Source organism: Bubalus bubalis, chromosome 19, assembly GCF_019923935.1.
Source record: "Bubalus bubalis isolate 160015118507 breed Murrah chromosome 19, NDDB_SH_1, whole genome shotgun sequence".
NCBI classification, from domain to species: Eukaryota; Metazoa; Chordata; class Mammalia; order Artiodactyla; family Bovidae; genus Bubalus; species Bubalus bubalis.
The window spans coordinates 20,082,796-20,110,275 of NC_059175.1; the positions used below are offsets into that span (position 1 = coordinate 20,082,796).

The following is a 27,480-nucleotide window of genomic DNA, read 5'->3' on the forward strand; positions in this document are numbered from 1 at the left end:
TCAAATATCAATCAATATCAGGTGACTAGATGTCTCTTCTTGGGGAACCAGAAGAAACACAAACCCAAAATAGAACCCTGTAATCATGGCCCAGATTTAAATTTACAGTCAAGCCGAGAAACAGAGGAATGGATGAAATGACCTTGAACGTAGTTCCAGCCCAGATGGGCCAGTTCCAGTCTGAGTCATGGGTCTGACACTAGCTGTCGCCAGAGGGAGAAGAAATTCCCCAGCTGGGTAGTTATAAGAGTTGAAAATGAGTCACTGACTAGGTGATTGATCCCTTTCCATTTTCCACTTGTCATTAGCCACTTTGCAGAGAAACTTTGGTATGTTTAAGCAAAAAAGTTTCTTTTCTTTTTTAATTCCAACAATCCTTAGCGATGAAAGAGATTTGTCAGATCAACCTGTTCACTACCTTCATTATAGACAAGTTACAAAGGCACAGGAAAGTTAAAGTGACATGGAACAAGACGATCCAGTCTTACTTTTGGGGAGACTTCTGTCTTATGGCAAGTAAAAATTTTTTATTGCTAGACAAGACCCTGATTTCAGTCTTTATTGATATTATCACTTTTGAAGGAAATTTTTAGTTTGATGTGTATTTTGCATTTGATCCTTGACTTTTCTCTAGGCCAGATTATGATTTTCGTGTGAGAATAAATCAGTCTTTTATTACTGGTGTTTTGTACCTTTTTACTTCAGGTAACTTCAATCCAGTAAGTAGACTTTCACTAAGGAAATTTTGTATTTGCCTGGTTACTGTAGGCCACCAATCTGCTCCAAAGGCTCTGATAGGTGAAATGAGACTTTTATATATGTGCATTTGTATTCAAATATATAAGATAGAATACATGCATACATACATACATACAAAGCATTGGACATACAGATTAAAAATATAGCTAGCCATGTAATAAGCATATTGTATGTTAATGAATGATAGAGTAATTCATGGGGTTCTGGTCCTGTAGAGGAGTTCAGGAGTTCAATACTAAGGACCAGAATGATTGGGAAGCATCCCAGACAAAGTGCTACTTATGCTGGATCTTGAACCCTAAAGGGTTCCTACAGATTGCCAGTGAGAGAAGAGATGACACTCCAGGGCCTGGACGAGGCAGGGTAGGGTGGTACACTCTTGCACATTTACCTTATTGTCGGCGGGGTGGGAGTGAGTGTTTTGGATGAGTGAGCCTTTCTCAAAGAGAAAATCTGATTAGAGGAACAGAGGCAGGTGTGAGAAATGTAGATTGGGGTGCTGCAATGTAAAGTGCCCTAAGTGTCAGAGTGAGATGTTTGCACATTGCCCTGTAAGCCCTAAAGAGCCCTTGCATTTTATTACCAGGAAGATATTACAAGGAAAATAACAAAATGATTTTAGAAAGATAAATCTGATGGTGGTATGCAGGATGGATCATATTGAGGAGAAATAGTAAAAGCAAAAAGAATGCATTAGGAAATTAGGCATATAAGTGATGAGGGACTGAAATAGGATAGAAAGGGAAAGAAAGGAATGGTTAGGAGAAAGATTATAGGAAAGGTGACAGGATATATCAGACTTCAGGGGAGGCACTGCAGCCAGAGGGAAGGATGAAATTCTCAACCCAGGTAATAACAGAAAGAATAATAGTTGGAAAGCCAGGAAGAGAAGGTGATTTGAAGAGAGTGGGGTAAAAGATACAGCAGCTAAATCTTTAGACCTGAAATTGGAGTGAAATTACATATCTCAGTAGAAATGTCCTATAGGCCTTCAGTTGCCGGGACTGGATTTCTGGTGAAAAGACAGGCAACCTGGGAGCTCTCTGTACAGACTTCATGGTTAAGACCTTAAGGCTTGTCTGTAAAATGGGAATAATAGAAGTACTCATTGGATTGGTGTTAGAAGTAAGTGAGATAATACCAGGTAAGTATTCAGCAATATTCCTAGCACATGCGTGTGTGCTCACTCACTCATAGACACTAAATAAATATTTATCAATATCGATCGATAAATATTAGCTATTACTATTGTTTACTATGAATTTTAGGGAAAGACAGTTTTTTGAATTATTAGAACTGTTATTATGGAAGCTATACTAAAGTCACCTGTTTGGTGTGTTTTCGTAACACCCCAAATGTTCTGATTCACATGCTTGCTCTCCTACCTGTTAAGGGAAAGTGACAGCCCAAACTATAATTGCTCAAGCTTAACTGTTGATCACTGTAAGACCTGGAGTGTTCTTGTTATTTATGTGAATAGTTAAGGAGGTGAACTACTCTTCTGTTTATTGCAACTTCCATAATAAAGTCCCTGAGCCATATTTTTGTCTTTGTTTGCTGTGTCCAGAGTCAAATCAATTTTGACGGCTTTATAAAGAGCTTTAGAAGAATGGTATTAGTTCAGTGGAAGCAAATGATCACTAGCTCAGTGTTTTAAAACTGTATTCACTCATAGTAGAAGGCACCTCCACAAAAGTGGAAGAAATCCAGAGAGGTGGACCCTCTGGATTGTGAATTGTAGAACTCCTGTCTGGGTAGAAGGTTGGACTTGATATCTTCAAGGGAGGTTTCCACATGGATGACCCCTGCAGGATCCAGGCACTGTCACGTGTTTGGTGAGCCCACTGCATCTCGTGTGTGATGGACCGCTTCTCTCGTAGGGCATTAGGCTTGCATTTGGAAGATCAAGAAAAACAAACTTTGTTGTCTGTTTCTAGTTGTAGTAGTTTATTTTGTTTTCCCCTATTATATTTATTCCTACAGGCAAAATACTTTATGTTTTCCCTTCTTAAGGATATAAATATAGAAAGGTATTTTAGAAAAATAGTGGTCAAGGTGGTTAATGCCAAGCTTTATTGATGTGTGAATAAAAATGAGTTAAATTATTTTTTAAACTACTTTTTCAGGTCTTAGTTCTTTCTTAGAAGGAGCATTCAGGTTCATCTTATTTTATCAGCAATTAGAAAAACCTAATTTGTTTTTGATATATTTTAGTGCCAGTAATTTAGTCTTAAGCTATAAGAATGCTGCTGCTAAGTCGCTTCAGTCGTGTCCTACTCTTTGCAACTCCATGAATCATAGCACGCCAGGCCTCCCTGTCCATCACCAACTCCCGGAGCTCACTCAAACTCACGTCCATCGAGTCGGTGATGCTATCCAGCCATGTCATCCTCTGTCGTCCCCTTCTCCTCCTGCCCCCAATCCCTCCCAGCATCAGAGTCTTTGCCAATGAGTCAACTCTTTGCATGAGGTGGCCAAAGTATTGGAGTTTCAGCTTTAGCATCAGTCCTTCCAATGAACACCCAGGACTGATCTCCTTTAGGATGGACTGGTTGGATCTCCTTGCAGTCCAAGGGACTCTCAAGAGTCTTCTCCAGCACCACAGTTCAAAAGCATCAATTCTTCAGCGCTCAGCTTTCTTCACAGTCCAACTCTCACATCCATACATGACCACTGGAAAAACCATAGCCTTGACTAGACGGACCTTTGTTGGCAAAGTAATATCTCTGCTTTTCAATATACTATCTAGGTTGGTCATAACTTTCCTTCCAAAGAGTAAGCGTCTTTTAATGGCTGGAATCACCATCTGCAGTGATTTTGGAGCCCAAAAAAATAAAATCTGACACTGTTTCCACTGTTTCCCCATCTATTTCCCATGAAGTGATGGGACCAGATGCCATGATCTTAGTTTTCTGAATGTTGAGCTTTAAGCCAACTTTTTCACTCTCCTCTTTCACCTTCATCAAGAGGCTTTTTAGTTCCTCTTCAGTTTCTGCCATAAGGGTGGTGTCATCTGCATATCTGAGGTTATTGATATTTCTCCCGGAAATCTTGATTCCAACTAAAACACCTAAATAAGACATATTACTTTAATAAAAATATCGCCAGCTGTGTTGCTAGATTCTATTTTGGTTTTGTTGTCTTACCTTTCTTAGGCTTTCACATTAATAATTTGCTCTGAAGAGGGAATTTTCATCTGTTCATCCTTTCTATTGAGCTATTCTAAAAACATATTAAAAGATTTGGATGAAAGTGGTCTATCCTAATGTAATACATTAGAGAATATGTATCCACTCCCGTCTTCTTGCCTGTAGAATCCCAGGGACAGGGGAGCCTGGTCGGCTGCTGTCTATGGGTCACACAGAGTCGGACACGACTGAAGTGACTTAGCAGCAGCAGACATTCAACACTCTTCCATCTGGCAGCCTTCCTTATCCAGCCTGTGAAGAACTGGAGGAAGGGGTTGGGGGTTACTGTCCCTCAACAGTAAAAAAAAAAATTCATTTCATGGACTTAAATTTTCTTGCATTTAATCCATAGCACTGTCTTTCTCCTTATTTATCCTTCTCCAAATCTACCCCTCACCTGTACTTCACCATCTCCACAAATGGCACAAATATCCTTTCAAAGCTGAGAGTCTAAGAGCTAATTCTTCTTATTTCTTCACTTCCAGTGGTTCAAGTCTTATCAACTCTTCCTCAAGTGCTTCTTCCTCTTCTATCTGCGTTTGCTTCTCTGTGTACCATCCTCTATAGAAACGATTTTTTAAAATGTAAATCACTTGGTGTTACTCCCTGTGCCGAACCTTCTGGTGGTACCCTCCAGAAGGCTTGCAGGGACCCGCATGATCTTGCCCTGATCCACCTCCCATTTCATTCTGCATATGTATCCTTTGTCATGCTGGCTGTTTTCTTCCAGCCCTTGCTCAGCATACTTTGCATCAGTATCTTGTCTCAGATATTACCTTCCTGACTATTTAGTGGTCTACCACCATGGCATCATGTTACCTCCTTTTCTTTCATCCAACATGTTTGTCACTCATTTTTTTGTCTGCTTGTTTTTTGTCTTTTGGCCCCAAGAGTCCAAGACCTCCATGAACAGAGAACTCTTCTGTCTTATTCATTACTATATCCCTCAGGTGGCTCAGCAGGTAAAGAATATTCCTGTCAGTGCAGGAGACACAGGAGGCACGGATTTGATCCCTGGGTCGGGAAGATCCCCTTGAGAAGGAAATGGCAACCCACTCCAGTGTTCTTGCCTGGAGAGTCCCATGAGCAGAGGAGCCTGGTAGGCTACCGTCCATGGGGTCACAAAGAATCAGTCACAACTGAGCATGCACACAGCAGCTCCTGAATATGTTTTGACAGGTTACACAATTGGAAAACTACCATCGTAATCTAGATACAAAATATTTCCATTGCCCCAGAAGTTTTCTCTTGCTTCTTTGTGGTCATTCCCCTCCCCCTGCTCTCAGTAGCTGTCAACCAGACCTGACTGTCCCTATCTATAGTTTTGCCTTGCCAGAATGTCATGGATGAAATCACACAGTGTATATATTTTCTCCGTAATTAGCAAGTTCTCTTTCATACAAGATTATTTTTGTAGAAGCTTCATTTATATGAGGTTTGTGGAAACATTCGTTGCCTTAAGTGTTCTTCAGTGAAACAAAAGTCCTTAGTAGATATGATGATGATAATAGGTGGTGGTGGTGGTTGGATTTACTACTTAGCTGTGAACATAGAAAACTCTGTATCTCCTCTGTATAATTCAAACTGTATTAACAATGATAGGATACTATGCTAACATTTAATGAGATAATGTGTAAGAGAAATTTAAATAAAGATATCATCATATCGGTGTCCTGTTATTTCATCTTCAGGGAACCTTTCAACAAAAATAAAGTTTCTTACATCAGAATTTCTTTCTCAATAAACATTAGGTTTTTCTTGTTTTAAATAAAACTAGTGTTTGGTGAAAACTTTCAAACGAGGTTAAAGAGTGAATCTTAGCTTTTCAGATGATTTTTGGTTTCAAAAAAATCAACCTGAAAAAAGCTAAACCCCAGATCAACCAGGAGTTCCTCTTAATCTCAAGTCTCCAAAATATTCATAAGGTATGTTTTTGTGTTCTGAAATGTGATGGCTCTCCAAGAACAGAGCTGTTCTTTAAATCACATTTGGCTCCGTTTATCACTAGAGGGCAGTAAATACAAACAAATTTGGTATATTTACTTGTGTCATGGTTGGTTTTGCACTATTAAGCAAAGAAAATATAGTTTTAATAATGTAAAAAATACATAATAAAATTCTGTTATTTGAAATACAGATTGTCAGTTAATTACAGATCATTGTTTGTCTCCAGAACTATTTGTAAGGCATACGAAAGCAAAAGAGCACTTAGTGATTTTACAGACAGTGGTTTGCAGTCGTCATTGTATTCAGTACCTGAAGTTTAATCTTGCCTCAGAATTCTTTGTTTATAGCAATTAGATTTGCATATCTTAAGCTGAGCAGTATTGAATAGGTGAGCCTACTCTATGTAGATTTGTGTCTTGATTAAAACTCCCAGAACTTCAATACTAAGTAGAAAGGTGTAAAATAAATGTAATTGATTATAGGATAAACTATTTTAAGATGTGCATCTTACCAAAAACAGTGCTGTTGCCAGGAATATCCCTTGGTTTGGAGACATCTAAGAGTCAATAACACTACTTTAAATAATTTGTAAATATTTCAAGTGTAATAATAGATTGCGTTCCCAGGGACTGTAGCCCACCAGGCTCCTCTGTCCATGGGATTCTCCAGGCAAGAATACTAGAGTGGGTAGCCATTCTTTTCTCCAGAGATCTTCTCGACCCAGGATTCGAACTCAAGTTTCCTGCATTTCAGGCAGACTCTTTCCATTTGAGCCATCAGGGAAGCCCCATCTTAGAATTAATTATGTTAATAGACATATTGCTTATAGACTCTAGGGTAAATATGGATTAATGCCTGAAATACTTTTTCTTTTGGCAATTTGGAGTACTCTGAAGCCAGACAACCTGGGTTCAAATTCTATCCCTGCTATTTGGCTTTGTGACCTTGGCCAAGACACTGAAACTTCTAAGCCTCAGTTTCCTCACAGTTTGGGTTGTTTTTCTTTTTCCCTGTTCAAAAATGTCTTATTTTTGTTGACCTCCGTTGCAAAGGCAGTGATACCAGCATGTGTTAGTATATCGAAGACTTCAACTCCATGACCAGAGTTGTAAATATCCTGAAATAGTCCACAAATGTTGATTGCTTGGGGTATTGCTTGAGGACTAAGAAAGAATGGAATAAAATAGGAGTGGCCTCTAGAGATTCTGAGGATTATTATTAGAAAAAGAAAACTGAATACTGAAAGAAATTATATATATTTTTTCTACTCTGGCACACACACACACATACAGACACGCGCTTGTTCATATATAAAATCATTTGGATGTTTGAGAGGAGCAAATTACTAATCAGGAAGCCTGAGGTTCCCTATGCATCTGTGTCTTGTTCATATAGCACTTGCACATATAAGTACGTCTCACTATCAGGTGAGGCTGCCAGTCTCTCTCTTTGGGCACCAACTCCTCACTAGTTAGTAGGTGGAGTCAGCGCAAGGATTAAGACTGAATGAGTCCACTCCTAAATTCATACCATTTATCATAGTTTGGATCAGCCTAATTATATGGCAAGATATTCATCCACCATGAAGAGCAAAGACTAAAGAGACCTGGACTTGTGTCTCGGCCCCTCCACGTCCAGGGCAAGTTATTGACCATTTAAGAGTGTCTGTCTTTTCACCTTAAAATGAGGATCATACCTATCGACTCAGGATGTTGCAAAGATTAGAGATAAGAGCTAAATAAAGCTCTTGTTGCATACTAGGTGCCTAGTAAGTGCTGTAACATACTTGTTAACAATTTCCTCAGTAGAATGATCAGAAACCAAGCCTCATCTATAAACCTGCATCTCTCTGGTTTCATCCATATTTTCTTCTGAGTTGTTTAGATTTCTTTCTTCAGGCTTTACTACAGTGGCAATTGGAAGGAGCATCTAGTCTGTTTTTTATAATGGGAAAAATGAAATGAATTTTAATTTAGCTTGGATATTAAAAGATTTCTTATTCCCTAGAAATATGGAAACCTTCCTAAGTACTTTTTACTTGACATTATTATTGTTACTACTACTACTGCGTACTATTACCATTATGTCCCCTACTACAGCAGGTCAGAGAACTACAGTTGAATCTTTTTATGCCTGTGGTTCATTAACAACTTAGGGAAATATGAAGAAAAAATAACATATCTTTCTTGCCTCAAGTGTCTTCCACCCTGGTTGAGGAGGCAAAGTTCAAAGCAGTTGACACAATTAGAAAAGTGATTCTTAACACTAGGAACATTGAAGAAATTTCAGGTACACTGGTGGCAGAGTACTCGTGGCTTTTCATGGACAAGAGCCAGGGAGTAACTAGTCTCTGGGATAGTCCTTCATCAGGGACTATTTTTCTGTGTCCCAGAGACCATTCACAAAGGTAAAAAATTCACTTAGGATTATCTGAGCCTAGAACACAACTACTTTTTACATATAAATGCAAAATGTTTTTTGCATGGTGCTAATCCACAGTACATTTTTGAGTAATGCAATTGCAGTGTAATTTGAGGGAAAAGTGCACTTTGTTCATTTGAAAACCTTTCCAAGAGCCACTCACCATTTTGGAAAAAGATCATCCCTCCAATACAGCACTCCGGTAATTATTTCCATGTTGCTGTCACAGTGATGGTAATTCTCCACATCAGAGGAATCAGAGCACTTAGTGCTCTGTTGCTCAGTCGTGTCTGACTCTGCAACCTATGGACTACAGCCTGACAGAGTCCTCTGTCCATGGAATTCTCCAGGCAAGAATAACGGAGTGGGTTGCCATTCACTTCTTGGGGGTGGGGCGGGGTTCTTCCCAACCCAGAGATCAAACCCGGGTCTCCTGCATCACAGACAGATTCTTTACCATCTGAGCCACCAGGGAAGCCCAAGTACTGTACATATGTGTACTAATTAAAACTCCCAACAACATAGATAGATGGTATTATTATTATTCTCATTTTCAGATGAGTAAACTGAAGCATGGAAAGTGTAAATAACTTTCTCGAGATCACACAGCTAGTGATAGTAAGATACAACCTTTTACTGTGTCTTTTTTTTAATGTAGTCATGTACAAGTGTTTAATTTTGCAGTGTTTAATTTATAAATTACTTTTTTCAACTTTTGTTGTTGGGCCACTAATTCATGTCTGACTCTTTTGTGACCCCTTTATGTTACTGGTAAGCCATTACACAAATTTTTTTAAGTATCTATATAAGGATTGCTTAGTATGTGTGTATATATTTAGTAAAGTGTGTATAAAGAAAGAACATTTAAGAATTTCATTTCAGGATTAAAAAGTATTTGTTACACAAAGAAAGAAGTAACTTATTAATAGTTTGAAATTCATCAAAGAATAAAATAGATTGATTGCTGTTGTTGCTCAGTCACTAAATCAGGTCCAGTTCTTTTCACCCCCATGGACTGCAGCACGCCAGGCTTCCCTGTCCTGCACTATCTCCCGGTTTTTTCTCAGATTTGTGTCCACTGAGTTGGTGATGCTATCTAACCTAATCTCATCCTTTCCCGTCCCCTTCTCCTTTTGCCTTCAATCTTTCCCAGCAACAAATAGATTAATAGATGGAAACAAAAAATGGGCAGTACAATAAGGCCAAGAATGGCCCCCACCACCACCCCCTGCCCCTGCCTCAGGGCCTTTGCTGTCCGCAGATCCATCGCTTGACTCCCTCTACCCCTAGAAATCCACAAGACTTGTTCCCTCTCTTTCTTCAGGTCTCTGAGCATGTGTCATCTCATCAAAGGCTTTCTTTGATCATCATATAAGAGAAGAACCTTTATCCCTGATACCTCCTACCCTCCTTATCATTTCTTTTTCTCTATTATACCTACCATTACTGACATATGTATTTACGGAGTTAATTGTCGAATGTAAGCTCTGGGTGAAAAACCGTTGTTCACACTGCTATACCCCCATATCCAGGAGAGTGTCTGGAATATAATAGAGTAATAAGTAACTTTTAAAGAGTGAGTATAGAATAGTTAAGAGTTTGGTGAAGGGCTGAAATATTTGGTCTTGAGGTGTATTTTGAATGATTTAAATTTGACTTCGAAAGACCGGCTTGAAGTAGATAGAATAAAATATAGGAGGGTACTGATAGTTCCCTGGCAGTCTAGTGGTTAGGATTCCAGGCTTTCACTGCCATGGCCCGGATTCAGTCCCTGGTTGGGGGAACTACTGAGATCCCACAAGCCACAGGGTGTGGCCAAAAAAAAAAGGAGGGCTTCATCACAGGGATGGGTGGAATAGTAGCCTGCTGGGAACAGAGCAAGAGTGGAAAGAGCTTAAACTCAGGGATTAAGGCCAGTGTCAGGCCAGAGCTTCCAGAGGAGTCCAGATATGTTGAAGCAGGTGACACTGAGTTGTCAGCCACTGGCTTTGGAGTGGCAGACTGAGTCTGAGTTTGAGGAAAGTTGCCTGGCAGTTGAGATCAGTAAGCGGGTGGTGGAGAAAAGCCAAAGGACATGAGTAAAGAAGCAATTACAGTGTTTTGAGTCTGATGCATGGAATGAAATGATGCAGTTGGAAGGAAACAAGTATATATATGGATACATGTTATCCTTTTAAAAGGATAAGCCAGGAGTTTACAAATGTAGGCATCTTCTACTGTATAGCACATGAAACTCTGATCAATGTTATGTGGCAGCCTGGATGGGAGGGGGATTTAGGGAGAATAGATACATGTATATGTATGGCTGTGGCCACATAGGGAAAAGGACAGTTTTCAGGACTGGAAAAGGTCAGGGCAGCCACAGAACTGCAAAAGGTCAGTTTTCATTCCAGTTCCAAAGAAAGGCAATGCCAAAGAATGTTCAAACTACTGCATGATTGCACTCATCTCACACACTAGCAAAATAATGCTCAAAATTCTCCAAGCAAGGCTTCAGCAGTACATGAACCAAGAACTTCCAGATGTTCAAGCTGGATTTAGAAAAGGCAGAGGAACCAGAGATCAAATTGCCAACATCTGTTGGATCATTGAAAAAGCAAGAGAGTTCCAGAAAAACATCGGGTTTATTGACTACACCAAAGCCTTTGACTGTGTGGATCACGACAAACTGTGGAACATCCTTCAAGAGATGGGAATACCAGACCACCTGACCTGCCTCCTGAGAAATGTAGAAGCAGGTCAAGAAGCAACAATTAGAACCGGACATGGAACAACAGACTGTTTCCAAATAGAAAAAGGAGTACATCAAGGCTGTATATTGTCACCCTGCTTATTTAACTTATATGCAGAGTACATCATGAGAAATGCTGGGCTGGATGAAGCACAAGCTGGAATCAAGATTGCCGGGAGAAATATCAATAACCTCAGATACGCAGATGACACCACCCTTATGGCAGAAAGTGAAGAGGAACTCAAAAGCCTCTTGATGAAAGTGAAAGAGGAGAGTGAAAAAGTTGGCTTAAAGCTCAACATTCAAAAAATGAAGATCATGGCATTGGGTTCCATCATTTCATGGCAAATATATGGGGAAACAATGGAAACAGTGTCAGACTTTATTTTCTTGGACTCCAAAATCACTGCAGATGGTGACTGCAGCCAGGAAATTAAAAGATGCTTGTTCCTTGGAAGAAAAGCTGTGACCAGCTTAGACAGCATATTAAAAAAGCAGAGATGTTACTTTGCCAACAAAGGTCCATCTAGTCCAAGCTATGGTTTTTCCAGTAGTCATGTCTGGATGTGAAAGTTGGACTATAAAGAAAGCTGAGCGCTGAAAAACTGATGCTTTCAAAGTGTGGTGTTGGATAAGACTCTTGAGAGTCCCTTGGACTGCAAGGAGATCAAAGCAGTCAATCCTAAAGGAAATCAGTTCTGAATATTCATTGAAGGACTGATGCTGAAGTTGAAACTCCAATATTTTGGCCACCTGATGGAAAGAACTGACTCATTGGAAAAGACCCTGATGAAGGCTGGAGGAGAAGGGGACGACAGAGGATGAGATTGTTGGATGGCATCACCAATTCGATAGATGTCAGTTTGAGCAAGCTCCAGGACTTGGTGATGGACAGGGAGGCCTGGCGTGCTGCAGTCCATAGGGTTGCAAAGAGTCGGACATGACTGTGTGACTAAACTGAAGTGATGTGTATGGCTGAGTCCCTTTGCTGTCCACTTGAAACTATCACAACATTGTTAATCAGCTATACCCCCAATAAAAAATAAAAAGTTAAAAAAATATAGGCACAGCAATGAAATATTTATCGTGATCATCGATGTTATCATCATAGCCTAATATCTATTTATCTCTATGTATCAGATGTTTTCAGTGCTTTGCATATAAAGTGAAAGTGAAGTAGCTCAGTCATATCCAACTCTGTTGCAGTCCCATGGACTGTAGCCGGCAAGGCTCCTCTGTCCATGAGATTTTCCCAGCAAGAACTCTGGAGTGGGTTGCCATTTCCTTCTCCAGGGTATTTTCCCGACCCAGGGATTGAACCCAGGTCTCCCATACTGCAGGCAGACTCTTTACCGTCTGAGCCACCAGGGAAGCCTAAGCTTTGCATATAACACCTCATTTAATCCTCATAATAGTTGTCCTGGCTATTTATTGCTATAACATATCACTTCAAACTTTGTGGTTTAGAATATCTATTTTTAAATTATTTTGCATTGTTTTATGGGTTAGTTGGGCTTGGCTCGACATTCTCACGTAAGAATCCGTCATGTGCTTGCAGTCAGATGGTGATGAGGGGTGGAGTCATCTACAGGGACAATTGCTTGGATGGCTAAGATAGATTCTTCACTTTCAGGTCTGGCTTGGGGCTGGCATGGCTGGTAGGGCTGGAGATAGCTGAGTATGCCTATGTGCTTGCTCATTTTCTCTGTCTTTCTCTCCTCCCATCTTCTCCCCGCCCCCCCAACCACCACCATTTCTTTCTCTGGGTCCCTCTCCCAGAAACCTTTCCATAAACTTAGCATGGGCTTCCTCCTAACATGGCAGTCTCAGAATACTCACGCTTTCTTACAAGGTGGCTCAGAGATCCCAAGAGCACTTTCATGGAGACCAAGGTGAGAGCTGCCAGACTTCCTGTGACAGGCTCCACAGATAGGCGTCATCCTTTGTTGGTTACCCAAGCCAGCTCAGATTCAGTGTAGGGTCGTGTGGCTCATCAGGAGGCATCTTTGGAGACAGTTACCACAGTAACCAATTTTACAAATGAGGAAACTGACACAGAAGTGAGAGTCTTCCTTGTGGGTTATGCACTAAAGGATTTCAGCTCAGAGTCCGTTCTTAGTACTTGAGTGAACTTGGGAAAAGCACTGTCTCTTTAGGTATTACTTTATGTGGATATTAGGATGTTTGGAGGGATGATATTGAAAGTCCTTTCCACTTCTTTTACCCATTAAAGCCTTTGGATTTAGATGATGGGAGTGGGAATGGAAAGGAACAAGAGTAAGTGAAAAAGCCCTGCTGTAGAAGACAGAACTTTGTAACAGTATGGAGGGAAGGTACGTGCTAGACCAGGAATACACCAGGGTTACTCAAGGACTCCGTTGGATTATTACATTAAATATCTAACAGTGGTCAACTCCATGAAATACCTATTGAATAGCAAGAGTCATAGATTTCAGTTTGAGACACTGGAATATGGGCCCACTGAGTGAAATGGGAGTAGTCATAGTAAGAGCTGCTTTAAATAGAAAAAGGACCTACCAATTTTGAAAAAGTCTGAGGTGTCTGGTAGGACATTCCATCAGGAACAGTATCCTTTAGTTATTTGTAAATAAGGTCCTAAATTTCACATTAGAAGAGGTCATTAGAGAGTGTTTGCCCTGGAGAGAGTCTTTGTGTGTATCCTAGATTAGAGGATGAATTGAAGGCAACAAAGGTCAGAGAAGTGGGAGGAAAAACTTCATCAGGAAGCTGCAGGTCCTGCGAGTGAGAAAGAGGGGAGAGAGTGATCAGACTATTGAACACTTCAGAGAAGTTGAGAATGAGAGAATAGTGCAAGAGGAGGACCCTTGCATTCTTCTGGAAGCAGTTTTAGTGAAATATGGGAGTTTAACCTTGTTTTTTGTAGAAGATTTTGGGACTTTGGGAATGAACACATTGATTGGGTGGGAACTGCAGCTGAAGACTTTGGCAGCAAAGGACCAATAGAAGTTCAAAGAGGCAGGGGTGACATGTTTCTGATGAGGGTGTGCTTTCTGAGACTGATAAACCTGATGTAGGAAGACTGAGCAGTCACCACACCGACAAGTTATAGAAACACAGAGAAGCGGGTACAAACTGAGATGGAGGAAAGGTAGACTGGACAGAACGTCATGCTAAAATAGAGCAAAAGCTGCTGCTGCTGCTAAGTCACTTCAGTCATGTCCGACTCTGTGCGACCCCATAGACGGCAGCCCAGCAGGCTCCTCTGTTCCTGGGATTTTCCAGGCAAGAACACTGGAGTGGGTTGCCATGTCCTTCTCCAATGCATGAGAGTGAAAAGTGAAAGTGAAGTCGCTCAGTCGTAGCCAAGGCTATCCCAAACAAAATAGAAAAAATTATTTTTTCCCAAAAGAATTTAGATTTCTTATTTACTTCTTGTAAAAGACCTGATTACTTTTGAGCTCAAGTCTGTATTCTTAAGAGCCACTTTTATACCTTTACACAATCATAAAAATACTCTCTTCTGATCAAAATATAGATCCTGAAATCTGTCCACAGAGCTCTGCATTCTTGAACCATATACAGTGCATTGGCTTTCAGGTTTCCACCCCTCCTTCCAATCAAATTTATAATAAATCATCCCCACCCTTAGATTTTGAAGGTTGTGGCGCTCAACCACATATAACAATTGAAACAAAAGGAGCTAAGAATAGCAATGCCACACAGGTGAAGAAGTGTATCACTTCCATTTATGAATTCTGGACATTAATTCTATTTTATAATTATGCTATTAGGTTGGACTGAGGAAGAACTTCAGTTGTATATGTGTCACCGGGGAAACCACTTGTTTTGGATTTGACAGAAGGAGACAATTAAAATGTCTGATTGCCATTTTTAGAGCAGCTTTTATTTATATAAATTTTTTAGAGCAACTTTTATTTTGAAGACAAGTCAGAGAATATTAAAATTCATAGAAGTGACTCTGAAAGGATTGGCAATTCTTATTTAAGAATGAACTATGAATTCTGCAGAGTTTTATGGTGGTTATTCATCACAATGAGAAGTAAAGCCCATTCATCTTTTCATGCGGCAGCCTCAGCTGTAGGGATACCATTATTAAATGGCGTTTACCAGAGGTGAGGAGAAAAACCTCCTCCCCAGAGGTTCGTCCTTGCCAACCAATCACAGAGCAGCCTGGACCTAGTCCACGCCCCCTGCTCTGATAGACCCAGGAACGCAATGTGATTGGTGCATAGTTGGGGTTTTATGGGAGGGGTTTCTTGTCACTCTTTCTGGCTTCCCTGCAGTTCCTTATTTGGTAGCTTTTGACAGAACTAGTCTTTCTTGCAGCTAAGCATCTTGACATACATAATTCATTAAGCCCTGGAGCTCAGGGAGAGAAAGATGCAGACCCTTAGATCTTTAGATGTTTCTTTATCACATGAATTGTCTTTATTCAGAACAGTGGTTGAATTCTGTTGCATTCTGGAGTTTTACAAATGGCATGTATTCAATGGGAAACCGACTGGATGGGATCTAATGCGAGGCTTTCTTATGTGTACTTAATTACCAGAAAGCTTTAAAAATCTGCATACTCTGTGCTTGTGGAGATTGCTAAGTATCAAGGTTTTGAAGATATACTTATTTTAGAACTTACTCTCTATATAATCAATCAAAAATGCCTGAAGCAAACTATTTTCTGTCAGTATCTTGGGGCTACATAAAGGTAAGATTTATTTAGCCTTTGTAAACTCCTGATTACTCTGATTACATAACTAATAATTTTAATAAATTACTATGGAGTAAAGCTTTCTAAGCAATCTTTTCTTTAGACATGAGCTGCAGAAGACATGTGTGTTTTTAGTGGTCAAGATAAGGAGAAATTGTATAACTTTTATTAGTTGTAATTTGTATGTTAAAATAGCTTTTTAATTTTCAGCATTTCTTCTGTTTTATCTTGTATAGATTTGAGTTTTTTTAAGTGTCAAGGTAATTAAATCCATTGGAGATAAATAATTGGGCTAAATTATAACTGGTACATGGGCTCTAATTAGTATGTAGCATTTAAAGTTTATAAAAATTAGTTTATACCTCTTTCTAAAAAGCTGTACTACTTTTACCTGATGAGGTTTTTTTTTTTTCTTCCAACCTTTGGATATAGATGACAATAAAATTGACAGTATTTAATTTTTAGGTGATATTTTATGTAAATGAACACTTGATCTATTTGTAAAACTGAAAGATGTAAATTTATATGATACTGCTATATTTGTTAAATCTCAAAAAATGAATTAGTACACTGCATTTAATAAGGTTATGTTCCTGCTTGGTAAGCTTATTGCATGCCCTGTGGTAATGCTAACCTGGCAATCCTATCTGTTTAATATAGACTTGAGGTGGAAAAACCTTTTTCAGTGCTAAATGAAACATCACTTCAGAAATTGGAGTTTATTCTTGAATGTTTGAGCAAATCACAATACACATTTTTAGAGAATCCTTTTCCATTACTTTAAGGGCTCTCAGATTGAAACATTTTTCATTTTCTTTGTTTCTTTTTTAAAGCAAAATTTCCTCTTTCCTGTGAGATTTACTTGCATTCTAAGAAAACTTATTTCAGTTTTAGTTGTCCAAAGTCATGATTTTCCACCTTCCTTAAAATCTTGATTCCAGATTTTGTCATTTTAATTATTTGAATTTTGCTAGCCATTTCTTGGCTTAATTTTTTTTTTTAATAGAGAAAAGTGTAGAGAGTAATAAAGAAGCATCCCCCTCCCCAGTCTCTCTGGAATTCATTTCTTAGGTTCTAGACAGCTCATATTTGATACTTTTTGAAGGGCTTCATAGTCATGTTATAATTATGGATAATACCTTCGAGAATCTACAGAATTTTAATGCTTTTTGCAGAAATTTTTGCTGGCAGCTTTATGTTTTTAATATTATATTGCTAAAAACACTTAGGAAGGATAGATATACATATATTTAGTCTTATTATGTATTTTGAAAGATTTGTTTTTATGCGGTTAATACAGTGTTTATTTTAGCTTTTAATGCTGGCATCCACCAAACTTGTAGTGTGTCACAGTGCAGCATATTCAAATAATTTTAGCAGAATGGTGTGGGGAAAAACAAGCATTTACTTAATGTTTGACCTTTACCACTGTCTTAATTATATACTAGAAGATATATAATGCACTAAGTAGCACATTGGCATGAGGGGGAAGTACAGGGATTAAATTTGGGAATACTTTAAATTTTTTTTTATTATTTAGTTTTGTTTCCTTTACAGTCTTAAATAAACATAAATTGGATAACTGGAGTTGAAAAAGCAATATTCAATATTCAGTTCAACTGCATTTTCCCTTTCCTTTATGTTTTATATTGCTGCACACAGACATTCTGATGCATAATGAGAACAAAGGATTTGAAAGCATTCACTTAGAGATTTTCCTCTTTATTCTTTGTCGCAACAATAACTCTACATATCATTTCAGACTGTTTAGATCAGAAACAATCAGAATAATTCATCAGTCTAAAATATTTAGAGGTCCTTTTAGAGATATCTAAATGCTCAATTAAATTGTTCTACATTTTGCAACCAGTTCTTTTTGAAAAGCAGTTCTATATTTTGTCTCTTCTAAATCTATAAATTGAGAAAGAACCTAGAAAGCATTCTAGGAAAAATAGATTTTATTACCTTTTCTAATCATTTTCCCCCTCATAGCAGTTTTACAGTTATGTTAATAATTGGTATGTAGTTATCTTAAAATGAGAGAAATTCCACTTGGATTTAAAAATGATTGTTGAGTGATTTAGTTTATTGTTTGTTAGCACATCCAGCTATACACTCCAAAACCAAATTGTAAGAGGAACTACCAGTTGAGGAAGCACTGACGGTAATTTTGGGGGTTATTAATTTAGCTTCCCTTGGACCATATGTCTTATATCAGTAGCAAAAACAAAAAAAGAAACAATTTTGATTCCTTTTAGAAAAGTTCTTTGTGCTATAATTTAATTGACTCTCTGAAAATTGTTTTTAGGAAATCTCCTATACTTTTGGGAAGAAAGAGGTCTGCTTAAAATATTGTGTTATCTAATTATGTTAAAAGGAAATGGTGACTTCCTTGGAGCACCTCCCAAGTCTTGGGAGGGTGATAGGTGTGCAATGAAGGGTTTTTCTCCACCCATGCTTTGGGGTTTTGAACAAAGGGAAAAGGATAGTCTGGGAGTATATGTATATGATGCAAAAATAATCAGCAGAATATAATGTGTCATTTATCAGTCTATACAACAGAATTCTTTCACTGCAATTTTTTGCTTTAGTTATTTGCACCAACTGGCTATTTTGATGAGTTGTATAATCAAACTGCCAAGAAGATTACACTTCATTTTCATGTTCTTCCAGTTAAATACAGTAATTTGTGTGGCATATCTGCAGATACCATGCAGTTTTTCTTCTTGGGCATATGGTAATGTATTCCTTATACCAAATTGCTTACACGTTAGAAAGTAGTTTTGTAGAAAAACTGGGTTCCTATCTGACTGTTCGAGTTGTACCAACTGCCCCCCACCAAGGCTGCAACGTTTTTTTAGTTACATTCAAAGAAATGCATGGAAGGCAGGTGGACAGTGGTTCCTGTATAACAGACTGTAGAATGGCTAGGCTAGTGGCTGAAAATCTTAACTTATTCCCCTGACTTTTAAGAAAGGATTTTGTCATGACCAGGCAGTCCTCTCTGGCCACTTCTATCTCATAGCAGGGACAATTTCAGGTCAAAGAGATATTTCATTAAATATATGTTTCAGAAGTTTAGCAGACTCTCTTGAATATATTTTGCCTAAAAAGTAGATTTTTTCCAGGAGAAAATTTCATTCATCAAACAGATATTTACTTACCTTTAGGCCTTATGCATGGTACTTGAGTTCTGAGTCACTTCAGTTGTGTCCAGCTCTTTGTGACCCTGTGGACTGTAACCCACCAGGCTCTTCTGTCCATGGGATTCTCCAGGCAAGAGTGCTGGAGTGGGTGGTCATGCCCTCCTCCAGGATCTTCCTGACCCAGGGATCTTGTGCATTGACAGGCCAGTTCTTTACCACTAGCACCACCTGGGAAGCCCCTTATGCATGGTTTTTTGTTGTTGTTCAGCCACTCAGTTGTGTCTCCGTCTTTGCAACCCCATGGACCAACACACCGAGGTTCCCTGTCCTTCACCATCTCCCAGAGCTTGCTCAAACTCATGTCCATTGAGTCGGTGATGGCATCCAACCATCTCGTCCTCTGTCTTCCCCTTCTCCTCCTGCCTTCAATCTTTCCCAGCATCAGGGTCTCTTCTAATGAATCAGCCCTTTGCATCAGGTGGCCCCAAAGTATTGGAGTTTCAACTTCAGCATCAGTCCTTCCAATGAATATTCAGGACTGATTTCCTTTAGGATGGACTGGTTGGATCTCCTTGCAGTCCAAGGGACTCTCAAGAGTCTTCTCCAACATCACAGTTCAATAGCATCAATTCTCTGGCACTCAGCTTTCTTTATGGTCCAACCTTCACATTCATACATGACTACTGGAAAAACCATAGCTTTGACTAATCTGACCTTTGTTGGCAAAGTAGTGTCTCTGCTTTTTAATATAGTGACCATTTTCTATATGAATAATACCCTAAATTATTTTTTGGTATTGGTAGGGGAGCTAGATATTTAGGTATATATTTTATGTTGGTTTAAATACAGTTAGCTCTTCCATCCATTCCTGCAATGATAAAAATAAACTATCAGTATAAAAGGCCTAGGAAACCAGGAGATAGAATTCAAATAATATTGAGCATCTACTGTGTGCCAGTGTGAGTTAAATGATCTTACGCATTCATAAATGATAACCTGTGAATTGTTTAGGAAAATATAACTGCATAAAAAATGGGCAGAAAATATTTTTAACACTTGGTAATATCTTTATGAACTTTCTTAAAAGGTTCCAAATTTTACTTTTTCCCCCAGTGGATCATAATATATAATGCTCAGTGACAATAAGCAAAATGTATGTTTATTTTAAAATTGGTATTTTGCAGTCTACAAAGCAGTGACCATGCCAATTTTAAAATATAAAATATACATACATTTGGTGACTCATTTATCTTAAAACTGGTTGTTTGCACCTTTTAATCCCCTTCTTCTATTTTACCCATTCGTTATTCCCCAAGTCTGGCAACCACTGGTTTTTATGTATCTGTGAGCCTGTTTCTGTTCTATTCATTCACTTTCTGATTCTGCATATAAGTGATAATGTACGGTATTTATCTTTAACTTGTTTCACTACCATACAACCCTCCAGGTCCATCCATGTTGTCACAAATGGCAAGATTCCATTCTCCCTTTTTATGGCTGAGTAATATTCCACTGTGTGTGTGTGCGTGTGCATGTGCACACACACATGTGTAAATATACACACATTGCAAAATATACAGCACAGAGAATATAACCAATGATATTATAATAACTTTGTTTGGTACAGAATCTATTAATATTAAAGTACCAAATCACTATGTTGTATACCAAAAACCCAGGATATTGTCAACTATGTTTCAACAAATATACACAAAGGAAAAAGGCATAGCTAATTATATACGGTTATTAGCAGTGAGACAGTGAGGATATACATGAGTTCTACATGCATTTTTTAATCAGAGAAAATTATAAAAAAAAAATACACAACAGAAGTGAACTTTGTGTTTCTGAGTTTGAGAATGAGCATCGTCAGTCTGTAAATTAACAACCAGAGGTATCTCTGTTGGTTATAGCCGGTTCTTCAATTTTGACTACAGGAAAATGCTAATATGCATTTCTTATATCCAACAGTATACTGAAATTTTTTATTGATCTCAGTACTTTACAGTGATCAATTCTGATACCCTAATTTAGATGATCAATAAGATTAACTCTGGAAGTGATTTGCCAAATTATCTTGAGTTATATATAACACCTTGGTATGAATTGTGCAGAGCCAAAATTTTTTTAAATTCTAATAAACTAAATACTGAGTTAAAAATGCATTTCAGACATTACTAAATGATGATTCACCACTCTCTTTACCCCAGAGTTAATTGAGGATTTATGATGAAATTCACAATTTAAAAGGCTTTTTTGTGATCAAGTATTTAGTTTTTGCTCTATATAGATAAAATATATTGTTTAGTACATTAAAAGAAATATTAAGGTATATTAAAAGGTCCATTTGAGTTATTTGGGAAGTCAAAGAAAGATACATTGAGAAGCAATAATGGCTAGGAAAGCGTAACATCGTTGAGAATTCTGGTTTTGATAATGCCACGTGCTGGTGATAGATAAATTCCAGGTGGTAGATAAGTTTCTTTGGATAAAATAGGCACCAGGAAACCAGTAAAATAAACTGTGAAGCAATGATGTTTCAGCTGAACAGGTCTATTTTCAGTTGTATTTATGGGACTTATGGTGATGAATTGGTAAATTCTTTGGATGCTGAAAACCAGTAAATCCCTACTTAAAAAACTTTAAAAAGGAAACATTATGTATTATCTGTTCATATGTTTTCTCTATAGTCTAGTAGAGTACTCAAATCTGCTCAGTTCTGCTTTCGGGGAAAAGACTACATTTTAATCTCTGATCAGTATACATATTCATTTCTGCTAATGATAAATTAATTGATAAAAAACATACCATGTTTTATTGTGTGGCAACCCTTTTGTGTGTTTATAAATTAGTTTTTTCTCTTCTCTAAATGCTAATAATTCATGCTATTTTTATGCATTCTCCCCCCAATGTCCTCCTTGAATATCTAAATGTGTGCTGTCCATTTATGGTAGCCCCTAGCTTCGTGTGACTTTGCAGTTTAAATTCATTAAAATTAAATAAAATCTAGAATTCAGCTCCTCCTTTATACTAACCATATTTAAAAGGCTTGATAGCCGCATATAGCTATTGGCTCCTAGCCACTAATCTCTGGAGAGTGGAGAGTATAGCATTTTTTCATCATTGTAGAAAGTTCTATTGGATGACACTGACCTAAAGAGTCAGGATGTGTTAAAGATTCTTTGGCATATTTTCCATATCTTAGCATATGCTCATGTTATTTCACTTAAACTTTCCTCTTCTGTTATTTCATTTTATCTTTCTGTTTTTTCAGTTTAAAAGGATGCTTAATCGAGAGCTCACCCATCTCTCTGAAATGAGTCGGTCTGGAAATCAAGTGTCAGAGTATATATCAAACACATTCTTAGGTAAGCATAACAATTTAAATTTTTTCTTTTTTATTGTTTGGTTGTCTTTAGAGGTAGATTGGGGTGCAATCTTGTTTTGGAACTCAATAAGAGTTAGGAATTCCATTTGTTTTCAGTCATCAAATCAATGAGCCTCTAAGTTTTAGAACCTAAGGTGACAAAGTACCTTTTTTTATCTTTTAGTTTCATTCAAGACTTTAGAGATTCCCTTAATTAAAGTTGTATATTTCCCATTTTTCCAAAGTACTCAACTGTAAAATGTATTTTTTAGAGAGATCTATTCATGCATTCAACAAATTCTTGTTAAATGCCAGCCATTGCTGGACATTAGGTATTTAATAATCAGTTAAAAATAGTCCCTAAACTCAACGAGTTGATAGTCCAATGGGAATCATGCCTGGTAGGCTGGGGAGGCAGAGAGATGTAACAATTGCTGAGGAAAAGCCTGCTGATGATAGTAGCTGAGAGCATGGTGCACTGGGACACTACCACCGCATCCTCCATCCGCAGAAAGAAAATGCAGGTAGAACAAGCCAATAACTTGAACATACCCTTGATCTGAATTTACTTTCAAAACAAAACTGCTGTAATAGCTAATTAGCACATTCACTAAACAGACATTTCTTGGATACATGCTCTGTGTAAGGAAAAGTTAAAGGAGGCACTGCCTTGAAATAGTGAATGAGTGTATTGATACCATCTGATGTCCTAGTTGAAAACAACAATTAGCTCTTGTGAATATGATATTTACTTATCAGATAATACTGGAGATTCTCTGTGCTCCCCATGTAACCTTGTTACATTATATATCCCCACATCACTATCCTATAGAAAATGTAAAGTAGCAGCAGTCTGACTCCTTCGGATAGACTGTGTGTGCTCCCACAGAATGGCCCGTCAGGTTCACACACTGCTGTTTTCAGTTTGCGCACGAAGTTTCTGCCATTTCAAAGTAGGTGTTGAAACTGGAGTTCTTGGCAAAAGCAGCTTTCCCACCAGGAAGTGAATTTTGGACAGGAATGGAATTGATGAGCAGTAGAAATAACCAATATATTTTGCCTTTTCCAAGTCAGCAATCATAAGTTTTTTGTTTTTTTTTTTTAAGGTATTAAGACCTTCAAAGTTGTGGTCACTGAATTATTTGATGTTAATTATTATGCAGTAGAATTTATTTGCTTAATTTTGTGTTTCAGAGTATTAAATTAAGTCCACAGCAAACTGTAAATACACAACTTCCTTAAGAGGAGTTTTACTTGGAAATATTTCCTAGAATGTATAATGATCAATTAAAATCTGCCTAGTTATGCATGTTATGAGAAAAAAAAACTAGGCAGAATTAATACTAAGTGTAGAATATTTTTAAATTTTTAAGATAAGCAACATGAAGTGGAAATTCCTTCTCCAACTCAGAAGGAAAAGGAGAAAAAGAAAAGGCCAATGTCTCAGATCAGTGGGGTCAAGAAGTTGATGCACAGCTCCAGTTTGACCAATTCAAGCATCCCAAGGTTTGGGGTCAAAACTGAACAAGAAGACGTCCTTGCCAAGGTAAGATGATTTCAAGTACCATGATCAGAAATATGCAGTGAACTTTGATTCCTTCTGTTTTAAATAAATGAAAAAGCTTATTATTAATAACTCATAGGGGGTTTTCTGGTAGATGGGAAAGCACTTTATAAAGCTCTTGCTAAATCGCTTGAATAGCATTGAAACATATACATTACCATATGTAAAATTAGATAGCCAGTGGGCATTTGCTGTATGACACAAGGAGCTCAAATTCAGTGCTCTCTGACAACCTAGAGGGGAGGGAGGTTCAGGAGGGAGGGGACATGTGTATACCTCTGACTGATTCATGCTAATGTATGGCAGAAACCAACACAATATTGTAAAATAATTATCCTCCAATTAAAAGTAAATAAATTTTAAGAAAGGATAAGGTAGATGAACATGAGCTTTTAGAGAAGGATCTCCAAAATAAACCATCAAGAGGAAAAATAAATCACTTGAATTTAATTAATATATAGAGACAGGTGGCTTGATGTTCTTTATTTTTGCATCTACATTTGATTGTTTGAATAGTTTAAGTTAAGGTTTTTGAGAATATGTTTTAGTTAACTAGCTAAGGTTTTGAGAATATGTTTTAACTACTGGAGAAATACTTGAGATCAATATTTCAAGTGTGTAAATATGCTGTTTTGTCAGAGACATAAGGTTGAGCAACATCATTCAGTCTCTAGCATTGTGTTTTAAGCAGATTTGCCTCAAGTCTGCCTCTACTTATGTGGTGCATCCATTACATTCGAAATGAACTTTTGAAAAAAAGTCTAACAATCTCTTCATTAAAGTCAGTAATTTTTAAACGACTGTGTTCATTGTTTCATGTTCTCCTTCTGCATCCAAACTTGTTCTTACCTTTCCTTAACCCCAGGAACTAGAAGATGTGAACAAATGGGGTCTTCATGTTTTCAGAATAGCAGAGTTGTCTGGGAACCGACCTTTGACTGTTATCATGCACACCATTTTTCAGGTAACATGGTTAAGTTCTATCACCTCTTATTTGGTGACATAATGTCCAGTCTGTGAATTGTGCATGCATTTATCTTCTTCACTACTCACCCTCTTTTACTTATTTTGATAGTTTTTTATTTGCTGAAACATATAAGGGATATATATTTGCCCCTTATATGCTGCTGCTAAGTCACTTCAGTCGTGTCCAACTCTGTGTGACCCCATAGCAGCAGCCCACCAGGCTCCCCTGTCCCTGGGATTCTCCAGGCAAGAACACCGGAGTGGGTTACCATTTCCTTCTCCAGTGAATGAAAGTGAAAAGTGAAAGTGAAGTCGCTCAGTCGTGTCCGACTCTAAGCGACCCCATGGACTGCAGCCTACCAGGCTCCTCCGTCCATGGGATTTTCCAGGCAAGAGTACTGGAGTGGGGTGCCATTGCCTTCTCCTGCCCCTTATATACCAAGGGGCAAATAAGGATACAAGAAGGTTAGAGTGTGGGTAAAACACAAATAAATCACTTGTATTATTTTTCCCATTGAAGAAAAAGATATATGGGCAAACTGAAGCAATTCATTAAAATAATTTTAAAATCATAAAATAAAAAAAATTTAAAATCATCCACATGACCCTCCCTTGCACAGAGAATGGAGTGGAGTGTTAACTTTACAAATTGAATAAGCCCTTGCTGACTAACCTTAGTATGTAATTTCTTCAACCACTGTCTTGTGGACTGCTCTCTTCTTCAAATCAGTTTCTTATTCTTGTCAGGTTTTTGCCCCAGTTCAGGGTTAGGATTTATATGAGAATTTGGGGCTGGAGGTCTCCAGCCCTCAAGAGAATGTTCTGTCTCACTTGCTTTGACCCAGTGGCTGAGTCGGGGGTGGTGGACTGAAGCTACCTTCAGGATCCCAGGACACGGACACTTGATAGTTGGCAGCTCATTCCTGACACCATATATTTTGGGCAAAGCTTTGCTGGGCTCCAGAAGGACAACTGTACTCTGGTTTTGTCCCTTCAGTTCCTGGATCACCCCATGGATTTTCATTGTCCTCACTAGACATTGAGAGAGTGCTTCTCTCATTTCTGGGTTATCCATAGGTGACACAGGGGGTGATTTCTGTTGCTGTTGTTAACACACTGTATGGAAAATCTTTTCTATAAGATACAAAATGCTAAGAGGATTTCTTTTCTTGCAGGAACGGGATTTATTAAAAACATTTAAAATTCCAGTAGACACTTTAATTACATACCTAATGACCCTGGAAGATCATTACCACGCTGATGTGGCCTACCACAATAATATTCACGCTGCAGATGTCGTCCAGTCAACGCACGTGCTGTTGTCTACACCTGCTTTAGAGGTACACTTGGTCTCTAAACCTTCGAGGACATTAACTTGCCACTCACAGTGGTTCTTTAGCTTTCATACTGAAGGGCATGCAGGGCAAACAACAATTGGCTTCCTGGAAATATTATTAAGTTGGGAGGGGGATGTCATTGTGGTAATTAAACAGCTGAGTCTTTGATGAATTTGTCTTTGATAATAATCAAAGACTTAGGGATTCATCTGTTTATGATATTGCATCTTTGAAATGATCTAGTGAACATTCCATAAAGCACACCTGGATTACTCAGTTTTGATTAGTTTGGGGCTTCTTGGGAATTTAGTCTGATGAATTTTTTGTTTATAATCCAAAGATGATTATTTTTATAAAATAGAAGCTATGCATTGATACTTTTCATAGAACTCACTAGAAAGAAACATATCTTTAATGTCACCAAATCCTGTGAAGTTGTTCCATTAAATGTTTATTAAAGCAATTTGATTTCCTTAATCATTTGGGAGAGTGACTCTCTTTTGCTAATGTACTTTATAGTTCAGATTGTTTCATTATAAAACTAGGTTAATACCTTATTGTTTGAGTGAGAGGCTCTCAACTGGGGGTGATTTTCCCTTTACTCTTACTCCCCCCCTCCTCCCAGGGACATCTGGCAATACTGGAGAAATTTTTGGCTGTCACAATTTGGGGGTGCATTCTACTGGCATCTCATCAGTAGAGGCCAGGGGCCCTGCTAAACACCTCGCAACACACAGGATAGCCTCCCACAGCAAAGACCTATCTGCACAACAAAGACTTATCTGACTGCAGATGTTGGTTTCTCTGAGATTGAGAGTCCCTGTTTTGAATGGAAGAAAATAATTGCTCGTGTCATTAATTTTATGTACATTTTCAGAATATCCTTGAACATCTTAAATAGTTTTAAAATAAGTTATTATTAAAACTATTGGCAGATATCCTTTTTAAATATTTTTAAAATATAACCATGGAAAAGGTGTGATCTTGAATTATAATAAGATCAGATAAAATATTTCCTCCAAGATTACATTTAAAAAGGCCATGAGGATCTCATTTTCTGAAAGTCTGCCATCCTGAAATATGATAATAATATATTTTGAAGCTTCATTTTGTTTTCCATCAGAGTCTGGGAAGGCATTTCCCATTCCTATGTACCTTTAATTTATATTACTATAGAATAGTAACTTTATCTAATATTGTCTGGGTTCTTTCAGGCTGTGTTTACAGATTTGGAGATTCTTGCAGCAATTTTTGCCAGTGCAATCCATGACGTTGATCATCCTGGTGTGTCCAATCAGTTTCTGATCAATACAAGTAAGTGAAGTGAAACGTCTTCATTTTTGCAG

The 27,480-nt window shown here is 38.0% G+C and overlaps 1 protein-coding gene across 18 annotated transcripts in view; it reads left to right on the forward strand.

Annotated features, from left to right (window-relative positions):
* Positions 1-27,480, forward strand: part of PDE4D (phosphodiesterase 4D) — a 1,672,581-nt gene that overhangs the window by 1,632,755 nt on the left and 12,346 nt on the right. For all 18 annotated transcript variants that reach the window (XM_044932572.2, XM_044932573.2, XM_044932571.2 and 15 more), the window contains 5 exons: positions 22,175-22,268; positions 23,641-23,813; positions 24,697-24,795; positions 25,973-26,137; positions 27,349-27,448. In XM_044932572.2, the coding sequence (XP_044788507.1) occupies positions 22,175-22,268; positions 23,641-23,813; positions 24,697-24,795; positions 25,973-26,137; positions 27,349-27,448 (631 nt within the window). The remainder of the gene's footprint in view (positions 1-22,174; positions 22,269-23,640; positions 23,814-24,696; positions 24,796-25,972; positions 26,138-27,348; positions 27,449-27,480) is intronic.